The sequence below is a fragment of the Sciurus carolinensis genome, chromosome 2 (assembly GCF_902686445.1).
Source record: "Sciurus carolinensis chromosome 2, mSciCar1.2, whole genome shotgun sequence".
Classification (NCBI taxonomy): domain Eukaryota; kingdom Metazoa; phylum Chordata; class Mammalia; order Rodentia; family Sciuridae; genus Sciurus; species Sciurus carolinensis.
Window position 1 is genome coordinate 78,826,457 of NC_062214.1, and position 11,436 is coordinate 78,837,892.

At 39.3% G+C, this 11,436-nt stretch overlaps 1 protein-coding gene across 3 annotated transcripts in view; it reads left to right on the plus strand.

Moving 5' to 3' along the window:
• The window catches only part of Chrna5 (cholinergic receptor nicotinic alpha 5 subunit), a 32,883-nt gene extending 24,231 nt beyond the window's left edge, over nucleotides 1-8,652 (plus strand). For all 3 annotated transcript variants that reach the window (XM_047540173.1, XM_047540174.1, XM_047540175.1), the window contains 4 exons: nucleotides 513-557; nucleotides 1,782-1,891; nucleotides 3,688-4,519; nucleotides 7,083-8,652. In XM_047540173.1, the coding sequence (XP_047396129.1) occupies nucleotides 513-557; nucleotides 1,782-1,891; nucleotides 3,688-4,519; nucleotides 7,083-7,244 (1,149 nt within the window). In that variant the 3' untranslated portion in view covers nucleotides 7,245-8,652. The remainder of the gene's footprint in view (nucleotides 1-512; nucleotides 558-1,781; nucleotides 1,892-3,687; nucleotides 4,520-7,082) is intronic.
• The last annotated feature ends 2,784 nt before the right edge of the window (nucleotides 8,653-11,436 follow it).

The following is an 11,436-nucleotide window of genomic DNA, read 5'->3' on the forward strand; positions in this document are numbered from 1 at the left end:
TTTTTTCTACATAGCAGACCCACAGAGAAGTTCAGATTCTTGCTTACAAGGGATAGTCCCTTGGCAATGCACAGAAATGCCATGTCTCACCAATCCTAAGATGCATGCTTTTCCATATTTTGCTACCTCTGAATTCAAGTTATGTCTTCTAATTAATGACAACTTACAATTAATTGACAGCTTTTTTTTTTCTTTCAGTGCTAAGCACATTGAATAATGCTGTGTATCTTAGATTCTGTCTTAGATTTGAGGAAATATAGTAGTTGATACCATAAATGTTGAATCTAAAAATGCCAATGGTATGCTTTAGGGTAGTTTATCTGAAATACAGAATATGTTGAAAGGAATAATGTGAAAGTAGGCTAGAAAAAAAATCCTAATTTTCCAAAGAACCATATTGATGAGCAGAATGTCAGTTCTAGATGGAGGAATATTTATATAAAAACATACACTTATTCACTTAAAAATTGCTTCTATAATTGCAATAACCTTATTTAAATTTTTATTCATAGGATGAGAAAAATCAGTTAATGACAACAAATGTCTGGTTGAAACAGGTAAGTAGAACATTCAAATGGGCACCCAGCTAGAGGCTGGCACCACAATTACCATAGAACTTGCAGTACAAAGAGACATGAATGTGTGGTCTTGGTGAATTGGACGAATACAGAAAGAGGACAGTAGATGAATTCTTGATTGAATCAGTTAATACTTTTTCAAGTGTCTTCTGTTTGTCAGGAACTGTGCTGGGCACTGGGGAAACTTCAGTGAACCCAGAATCCCTGCCTTCATGGAAAACTTCATACTAGTGGGAGGGAAATGAACAAGTTGCATAATACGTTAGAGGCCAATAAGCTTGGAAAACACATTGGGAAAGAGGGTAGGGAATGTTGGGGACTATACTAATAAGCAGAATGTTCAGAAAAAAATGTCACCTAGAAAGCAAAGTTTGAACAAAGACTTAGAGGAGAGGAAGAAAGCCTGTGGGTGCCTGGGAAGGAGCATTCCAGGTAGAGGGACCAGTAAGTGCAAAGGCTCTGAGGCTGGGGTGTGCCTCACTTAAGGAGTAGCAAGGCCAATGTGGCTGAAAGTGAGTGAGTCATGGTGAGGGGTAAGAAATGGGAGGCTAATGGAATAGTGACTCATAGCCCACTGCAGGGATGTTGGCTTTAACTCTGAGTGAGAGGGGAATGGACAAGAATATAATAGGTTATTTTTATGTAGAGTCCCTTTTACATGAAAGTCCTCATTTTACTGGGCTACCATACAGATGCCCTCAATAGTTGCTGAGTGCTTCCCCTTGTTTATTCCATCATTCCTAATACTTATGCCTACTACCAACATCCCAAACCTGAAACTCCTAGAAGGCAGATGTACCTCTCATGGCATGTAACTCTTATCTTGATATGATCATAGTCCAGCCAAATTGAGTAATGATACAATTGGAAAAGAGAATGTTTCCTCTGAACCTTGGGGAACCCATGGCTTCAAGTCCTGGGCATGGTCAGTTGATGGGAGAAGAGGTGTTGCATGGAAGCATGAGTGCCAGCGTTGGTTGTTACCTGTGTCTCACGAGGACCATGAACCATGAATCCATGGCTAGAGCCACTGCCTAGGGGTTGGGCTTTGGTGCCTTCATCAAAGAGGTGGAGTTGAGTTTTCTGTATGAGAGGTAGAGGTGATTTCATGTCTGAAATTTCAGGATTTGATAAAGAGTATAGTTTTCACTATTTTTGACTATTATTTTGATTGCAATTGAGGCAGGTTTCTTTATTTTAAAGGAATGGACAGATGTAAAATTAAGATGGAACCCTGATGACTATGGTGGAATAAAAGTTATACGTGTCCCTTCAGACTCCCTCTGGACCCCAGACATCGTTTTGTTTGATAAGTAAGTTGTATTCCAAATACCATTTTATATTTTCAAAAGAAAACTTATTATTATCAGGCAACAGTCATTTGTTCCCTTTTTGAAAATTGTTTAGCTATAAATGACTTGATTTTATGTTCCTTTGTTTCTTAAACCTACTAAGAGGTTCTGTGGCTCCTCCCTTTCTTATGTATGTACTGTTTTTGATCATAAAAATGTTCTCTGATGTCTGAAATATGCAAAAGATTTGGGTAGTACAGGAAGGTGTGAAGAATGGGGGAAATTAGACACAACTGCTGTTACTGGCTTACACATATGGTGAACTTCCTTGTGTCTGGAATGTGCTACTAATTGCCTTATGTAATTTGATTCTCACAATAACCTCATATGCTGGGTATGAGTACATCCATTTTATGATAAGGAAACGGAGGCCTAGGGTAGTTATATCTTATCTAAGACCACATAGCTCTCATGTAGTGGGGTAGGCCTTCACACCAAAGCAGTGTGACAGTCCCATTTACCCTCCAATTATTTGGCAGATTTCCAGATTTTGGGGCCTGTTTTTTAGTTGAGGTCATATATTATGTTCAAATGTGCATCCTTCTAATTTTGTTTAAATACTATATTGTCATTTTCCTGTGATAAGGATTTCCTGTGATATTGGATTAATTATTAACCCATCTTTATGGCATCCTGCTTAGGTATGTTTTGAGGATTTTTTTAATTTGGGGAAAGGAAAATTCTGGGTACCAGTTTCATTTTTCTAGGTCCGCTCTAGGGAAAATCCAGGAATTTGTGCTTATCCTAAAGTATTCTGTCTTATTTGTAAAAAGGCATTTGGCACAAGGACAGACCAAATGCTGTGTAAAAACAATCTTTTGAGGGTTGGAGTTGTAGCTCAGTGGTAGAGCACTTGCCCGGCATGTGTGAGGCACTGGGTTTGATTCTCAGCACCACTTAGAAATAAATCAATAAAATAAAGGTCTATTGTCAATATATATATATAATTATATATATTATATATATATAATTTTTAAAAAAATAGTATTTTGAAACTTTTTGCCTCCTTTTTTCTTTCACATTTTTTTAAATTGGTGCACCTCCATGTTTCTTGATATAGAAGGGTAAACAAGCTTGTAAGTTAATATGATGCAGCCTTCTGGATCATAATTTTACTCTCAGTAAATGAAGACTTTTTAATACTAAACATAGGTATATTACAGAGTACTGTGCAAAAGGTACCAGAATCTGAAGATAAACACCAATTTTGAAAAAAATCATATGTTGGGGTGCAGCTTCCTGCTAGGCTTCTCCAGCATAGGAGTTTACTTGTGGGAGAGCCCGAGCAGCACTGCTGTCTTCCAGTGGGAAGCCACTGGGGAGCCACTGCTGTGCCTAGCAGGAGCATTCTTTTCCCAGTACCATGGAAAGTGTCCAGTGTTCGTGGTGGAGAAGGAAGAGCTCCATGTGGGGCGTTTAGGAATGTGGATTCAGGCTCTGGCTCTGTGTTTGCCCTGTGTATAAATAGCCTGATTTTATTTTGTGTGTAAAATGAGGTTCTTTTCAACCACTAAAATTACAGAATGAAAAATAGAGATTTGTCAGTCCTGGAGAACATGTAGTTCAGTTCCAGGAAGGTCAGATAATTAAGGAAGATCTCTAGAGCAGGGTCCACTATATGCAGCAGGTGTCTCTGAAAGGTGGTAATTTAAAAATATTTCACGCTATCAGTTATGGCTTTCCTTTATTTTTGGCTTATAAAATGCATGATCTGGGTTGTATTTTCTGTTTTGTTACTGAACATGTTTGTATTTTAGTGCAGACGGACGTTTTGAAGGGGCCAGTACAAAAGCAGTCGTCAGGTACAATGGCACTGTCACCTGGACACAGCCGGCAAACTACAAAAGTTCCTGTACTATTGATGTCACATTTTTCCCGTTTGATCTCCAAAACTGTTCCATGAAATTTGGCTCTTGGACGTATGATGGATCTCAGGTTGATATAATCCTAGAGGACCAAGATGTAGACAGGACAGATTTTTTTGATAATGGAGAATGGGAGATTGTGAGTGCAGCGGGGAGCAAAGGAAACAGAACTGACAGCTGCTGCTGGTACCCTTACGTCACTTACTCCTTTGTAATTAAGCGACTACCTCTCTTTTACACCTTGTTCCTTATTATACCCTGTATCGGGCTCTCATTCCTGACGGTAGTTGTCTTCTATCTTCCTTCCAATGAAGGTGAAAAGATCAGTCTGTGCACTTCAGTCCTTGTCTCTCTGACTGTCTTCCTTCTGGTTATTGAAGAGATCATACCCTCATCTTCCAAAGTAATACCTCTGATTGGAGAGTACCTGGTGTTTACCATGATTTTTGTGACCCTATCAATTATGGTGACTGTCTTCGCCATCAACATTCACCATCGTTCTTCCTCAACACACAATGCTATGGCACCCTGGGTCCGCAAGATATTTCTTCACAAGCTTCCCAAACTGCTTTGCATGAGAAGTCATGTAGACAGGTATTTCACTCAAAGAGAGGAAACCGAGAGTGGTAGTGAACCAAAATCTTCTAGAAACACATTGGAAGCTGCTCTTGATTCTATTCGCTACATTACAAGACATGTCATGAAGGAGAATGATGTCCGTGAGGTCTGTGACATGTATTTATGAATACAGTTCTGCTTCGATTCTAAGAAGGGACCATAATCATTCAGTATGACCATTAAGGCTAAGCATAGATTGAGGGATACTTTGCTATAAAAAAAAAAAAAAAATCTTTACAGTCCGGGGGTGTAGCTCAGTGGTAGAGTGCTTACCTAGCACATGCAAGACCCTGGGTTTAATCCCCTGAACCCCAGTATGGCAAAAAACAAAAAGCAAAACAAAAAAATTATTAAGACTTGTTTCCATTAGACTCCTGCAAAATGGGGCATCTATACATCTCTCCATTTTCCTTAGCAGCATCTTGGGTGACTTAGAAGAAATTTTATTGGTATGCATTCAAAGGAATAGTAATCTTGACATTTTTTTTTTACTTTAATGCAATATACTATCTTAATTTTATCTTTAGTAACTTTGTTTCTGAATTCAGTGGTAATCAGCAGGCACAACTGCATTAAAATTTATCAAAACTTTATTTTTTAAAGAATGAGCCTAATGTAGGCTCTTTATAAATACAGCCAAGATATTTTCCTAGAAAAAATCTTTTTGTGGTTCATTTATAAGAGAATTTTAGTAAAGTTAAAGGAATAAGGTGTTCTTGTGTGTTAGTTATTATAGCTCAAAGTGTTCATATGAAGCTTAGTAATAGTGCTTAATAATATGCTTAATTTGCTTAACACTTTTATTATAGAAAACAAGTTTCACTGATTTGTTATTTAAGGTTAATTAATTAAAATATAAGAACTGAACATGTATACATTTTACCAATGTGGTAATATTGAACTGGTTTTTTTTTTTTTTCAAATTGTTTGAAATGTTCAATTGTGTCAGTTTTCCTCCATTTCTATTGTATAATGTTTTAAGGCTATGACTATAGTGATATTTTCATAATTGAATTTACCTAGTCCCATGAAAATTTTATAAATTTTAATTTCTAAGGCTTTTTTTTTAACAGAAAGTTTTCTAGCAGGTGTAGGTAGGAGATGGAATGAATCTGATAAAATAAGAGCAAGCACCAGGGTGCACACCTGCAATCCCAGCTACTTAAGAGGCTGAGACAGAAGGATCATGAGTCAAGGCCAGCCTCAGCAACTTAGTGAGACACTGTCTCAAAGTAAAATATAAAAGGGCTGGGGATGTGGCTCAGTGGTAAAGCACCCCTGGGTTTAATCCCCAGTGTGGAGCTTGGGGGCAGGGGAGAAAAAAGCTTCCTCCCAAAAGGGATACATTATACACAATTCTTTGTTTTGTGTTTTGAAACAGGGTCTTACCAGGTTGGCAGGCTGGCCTTGAATTCTTGAGCTCAAGAGATCTGCCTGCTTTAGCCTCCCTAGCAGTGGGATTAGAAGCACATGCCATTGTGCCTGGCTTACTTATAATGAACTTTTTTTTTTTTTTTTTGTACAAGGGATTGAACCCAGGGGTGCTTAACCACTGAGCCACATCCCCAGCCCTTTTTTAAAATATTTTATTTAGAGACTGGGTCTCACTAAGTTGCTGAGGCTGGCTTTGAACTTAGAACCCTCCTGCCTCAGCCTCCAAAGCTGCTGGGATTATAAAGTGCTCCACCGTGCCTGGTACTTATAATGAACTTTTAATGCTTGTGGATTTGTAAAGTTTCTATTTGGTGGTAGTATAATTAAATTAGTTTATAAGGTCTGAAGCTATCAATGGAGTCTTGAAAAATGGATATTTTTTAGATAATGATTTGGACTGAGATAGAATTTAATAAATGTCTGCAAAGAATTGTGCAAAACAGTAAGGGCTTTACCACTAGGACCAGGAAATCAGTTTTATTTCCAGGACAAAACTTAGAGAAATAGTAGTGTGTTTAGAATCCCCTGAATTCTAAACTATCCCACAAGTAGGGGCATTGTTTCTGTAAGGACCCTGTGCCTCACAGAAGTTCAGGGCAAGGGAAACCCCCTGGTCAAGAAAGTGGCCTGTTAGGAAAGAAAGCCTGTGTTACTCAGTGCCTGGCTCAGCTGACCCTTCCTCCAGGTTACTCCTAAAGGGTGTCCCTGCTGAAACTGGATCTAGAGCCATTAGATTAAAATAGTCCCTAGGAAATCCAAAAGTAAAATAAAGTACGTGGTAGGATTTGGGGAGAAGAGTACTGCTTTCTAATGTGGATTATTCTAAGCCAACTTTTAATTTGATGTAAAATTAACCTCAAGCTTATCTCTCAAAATTACACTACATTCTTGCAACTGCTAGGCAAGACTAAGTTAATAGAAATAACTAAATACTAAAATCATGCTTTTTTTAAGTTTATTAAAAAATATCCAAGTAGTACAGGCATTTTATTTAAAAAAATCTTCAAACCTTGTAATATATTACAGGCTGATATGTAAAGGAACAAAGTTTGTAGTGTCTTTTCAAGCTTGAAGAGGCTGTATGTTACAGACCACAGGGTAACTCTGTCCCTAAACCCTGAGGTCACTTATTGTTTGGAGGAAGTAAGTGATTTGCCCTCTAATTCAATGTGTTATATCTTAAATATGTACACTACTTTTATTTTAATGTGCTTTTATTTTTATTTTTGTAACAGGTTGTTGAAGATTGGAAATTCATAGCACAGGTTCTTGACCGGATGTTTTTGTGGACTTTTCTTCTGGTTTCAATTGTTGGATCTCTGGGGCTTTTTGTTCCTGTTATTTATGAATGGGCAAATATAATTGTTCCAGTTCACATTGGAAATACAAATAAGTGAAACTTTCAAGGGTTTGAACTTAGTTAAAAAATATACATCTCTCATGGCATGTCTACACTTAGGCAAACATAAAGTTGTGTTTAAAATCTGATGCAAGCTGTAACAGATTAATAGTGGCTGACATTGGTTTTCCTAATAGATTGTTCATTAGAACATCTACCTGCATGTCTGAAGTAATAACTAAAAATAGCAGCAAAATATTATCCAAACTATACTAGTGAAAATCTAATGTTTTCATAGTTTGTAATCAACAGTGAAGCTCATCTTTTGAGGTTTTGTTTGTTTGTTTTTTGGTACTGGAGATTGAACCAAGACCTGGCGCATGCTAGGCAAAGTGCTCTACCCTCTGAGCCATACCTCCAGCCCAAGCTCATCTTTTGAGTGCTGGAAAATTCTAGTTATGTTTGAAGATAGATTTTAAAACTTTTTCAGGAGTTGGTAAAAGTATACATTTTTCGCTTTTTTGAGATGGGATCTTGATAAAGTGTCCAGACTGGCCCCAAACTCTTGGGCTTAAGTGATTCTCCTGCCCTTAGCCTTTTGAGTAGCTGGAACTATAGGTGTGTGCCACTGTGCCTGGCTAAGCGATACATTTGAAAATTCTTTGTCCTGTAGTCAATACATAACAGCTAATCTTCAGTGTATTCTACTGCTCTAGTAAGTAAGCTGATTACTCAGTATAGTAGTGACAAAATGATGCTACTGTTTTATAGCCAACATTTTTAGTAAATGAAAAATGGGGATTGGGACACTCCTTTAAATCTTTATTCTTTAGATGCTTAAACCGAGTAATCATTTTATTAACTATCTTTATAGCTTTCCTTCCATTGTAAAAATCACATAACAGACAATTCTTGTTAACATGCAGGAGCATGTCCTTAACATTAATTTCAATCCCCTTGTACACATTCCCCACAATTAATAGAGCCATCTAAACTAGGCTAGCATCTCTTTATCCTTGATCTCAGAAGAGTCCACTGCAATTACATGAATCCCATTTTAAAAGCATGTATATGCTTAGAACATTTTGTGAGAATACCATCTCCTAAGCTTAAAGATGGTATTCTAGTTTGGTATAAGCATATCATTACATAACTAATATTTGCCCTCTCTTTCATTCCAACAATTACAATAATAGAATATTTGAGTTGCAGGATGTTTAGATGTAATCTAGTCTTAGCCTTTTACTAGTACAGTATATATCAGTAAGTACAGTATAACCCATCATCTCCAAATGTCCCTGATTCACCTAGGACCAGGAAGAAAACACTGATGGAAACCTTGCATTAAACTTTAAATTCTTGGCTGTCGAGATATTAAATGCATTATTTATTTATAGTAAGTAACCCATCTAAGTTCAAGTTTACATGCTTTGGAGGGAAGGGAGGACCCTATCTAATTTGCATTTTGATTGTTGGCAATTTTTTTTTTTTTTTTTTTTTTTTTTGGTACCGGGGATTAAACTCAGAGGCACTAAACCACTAAGCAACATCCCCAACCCCTCTTTGTATTTTATTTAGAGACAGGGTCTCACTCAGTTGCTTTATTAGCACCTTGCTAAGTTGCTGAGGCTGACTGAACTCGTGATCCTCCTGCCTCAGCCTCCCGAGCTGCTGGGATTACAGGTGTGTGCCACCGTGACCGGCACAGGCAAGTGTTTAATGCCACTTAATGAGTGAAAGTCTGTGCTATAGTTTGGGTAAGTGTCCCTAAAGGCCCATGTGTTGAAGGCTTGGTTGTCAGCCTGTGGTGTCATTGGTCAGTTAATAGGAGGCAGGGCCTAGTAGAAGGAAGTTAGGTCATTAGAGGTAAGGAAACACTGGAATACCAGCCCCTTCCCACCACCACCACCCACCTCTCTGCTTCTTGGTCACCATGAGATAGTTTTGTTCTACTGCATGCTTCACACCATGATGTGCTCCTTGCTACAGGCTGCAGAACAGCATGCCAGCTGACCACGGACTGAAACTTCTGAAACCATGAGCCCAAATAAATCTTTCTCTAAGTTGAGTATCTCAGGTGTTTTGTCAGTGACAGAAAGATAATGCAGAAAATGGGTATCAAGAAATCGAGAGGCTGGAGATATAGCTCCGTTGGGAAAGTGCTTGCCTCACAAGCACAAGGCCCTGGGTTCAATCCCCAGCACCACAAAAACAAACAAGCAAAACAACATAACGGCTTTAGGGCTGGGGTTGTAGCTCAGTGGTAGAGCGCTTGCCTAGCATGTGTGAGGCGCTGGGTTCAATTCTCAGCACCACATATAAAAAAAATAAATGTCCACTGACAACTAAAAAAAAAAAAAAGTATTAAAAAAAGTGTCATCACCAGGTATGGTGATGCTTGCCTATTATCCCAGCAGCTCAGGAGGCTGAAGCAGGAGGATTTCAAGTTCAAAGCCAGCCTCAGCAATGGTGAGGTGCTAAGCAACTCAGTGAGACCCTGTCTGTAAATAGAAAAATAGGGCTGGGGATGTGGTTTAATGATCAAGTGCCCCAGAGTTCATTCCCCGGCACCTACCTATCCCCAAAAAAGAAAAAGAAATCGAGTCATTGGCCAGGCATGGAGGTGCACGCCTATAATCCCAGTGGCTCAGGATGCCGAGGTAGGAGGAGCACAGGTTCAAAGCCAGCCTCAGCAATTTAGCTGTAAGCAACCTAGTGAGACCCTGTCTCAAAATAAAAAAGGCTGGGGATGTGGCTAAGTGGTTTAGCACCCTTGGGTTCAATTCCTGGTACAAAAAAAAAGCCACTGCTGTGATTCAGAAGCATTTGAAATAGGTTTGTGGGTGGAATTTGGAAAAGTCTGGATAAGTAGGTTAGAGAAAGCCTAGAATGCTATAACCAGAGATTAATAGATGTTTCTGGTGAAGTCTCAGAAGACCAGAATGCTGACAGAAATGTGGATAGTATTTGCTTACGGGGGTTGAGATGGAAATAAGGACTCCACTTGGAATTGGATTTGGAGGCCACTCATGTCACATTGTGGCAAAGAATTTGGATTCATTTTGTCCATGCCTTGAGACTTTGTGGGAGGCAGAGCTCAAACATGATGGACTAGTTTATTTGGCAGAGGAAATTTCTTGGCAGCATGGCATTCAGGCTCAGGCTTTGGTGTGGGAATTGCTGACTGCTTTTAGTCAGATTTATGGTGAAAATTGAGAGCAAAAAGAAAAGGGAAAGCAGAAAGACTTTCCTTAGGTAAGAGTACAGGTGTTTCTCCAGGATTTGTTTCCTGTCTTCAGCCATCAAGGTAATGAGAGGCTGCTGCAGCCATGGTTCAAGTGGGTCCAGTTACAGCTCATGCCGGGAGTAGACTTTGGTATCATCCATGATGCTGGTTGTGCAGACATGCAGAATGCAAGAGTTATGGAGTCACGGAGGCTTCCACCAAGATTTAAAAGGAATTCCTGAGAGGCCAGGCAGTGTGTTCCAGGGTCAGAGTCCCTGCAAGCAACCCTCAAGATAGGCTTGAAGCTGTGAGAATAAAGCAGAAGCTGCAATGGAAACCCCAGGAAGATGCCAGGAACATGGAACGCCTGCCGAGGCAAGCTGAAGGCAGCAAGCAGAGCCAGCCCAAGCGAGTGGCCATATGGGCTACAGCCAGCAAGTCTACAGCGGCAGAACTGCCCAAGCCCTTGGGATCCCAGTCCACCACTGCATGCCCTGGATGCCAGACAGGTGACTTAGGATTCAGAGTTTGCTTGCTGGTTTTTGGTCTTGCTTTGGTCTGATCTTTCCTATCTATGACCCTACGTCTCACTTTGGGAATAGGAATGTCTACCCTGTACTGTTGTATCTTGGAAGTATGTAACTTTTTGATGTGTGTGTGTGTGTGTGTGTGTGTGTATCTTTTTTTTTTTTTTTTTTTTTTTTTTTAAGCAGGGGCTCACAGCCAAGTTTGCCTTGAGTCTTGAAGTTGATTTTTGGACTTTTGAGTAATTATGGAATATTTTAGGTTTTTGGGACTCTTGGAGAAAGAACTAAATTATTTTGCATTATGAGATGGACATGAACTTTTGGGGACCAGAGACAAAATGCTGTAGTTTGGCATCTCTCAAAGGCCTATATGTTGAAGGCTTGGTTGCCAGACTGTGGCACTATTGGGAAGTGGTGGAATCTTAGGAGTGGAGCCTAGTAGAAGGAAGTGAAATCATTAGTGTGTGTCCTTTAAGGAAATATTAGGACACCAGCCT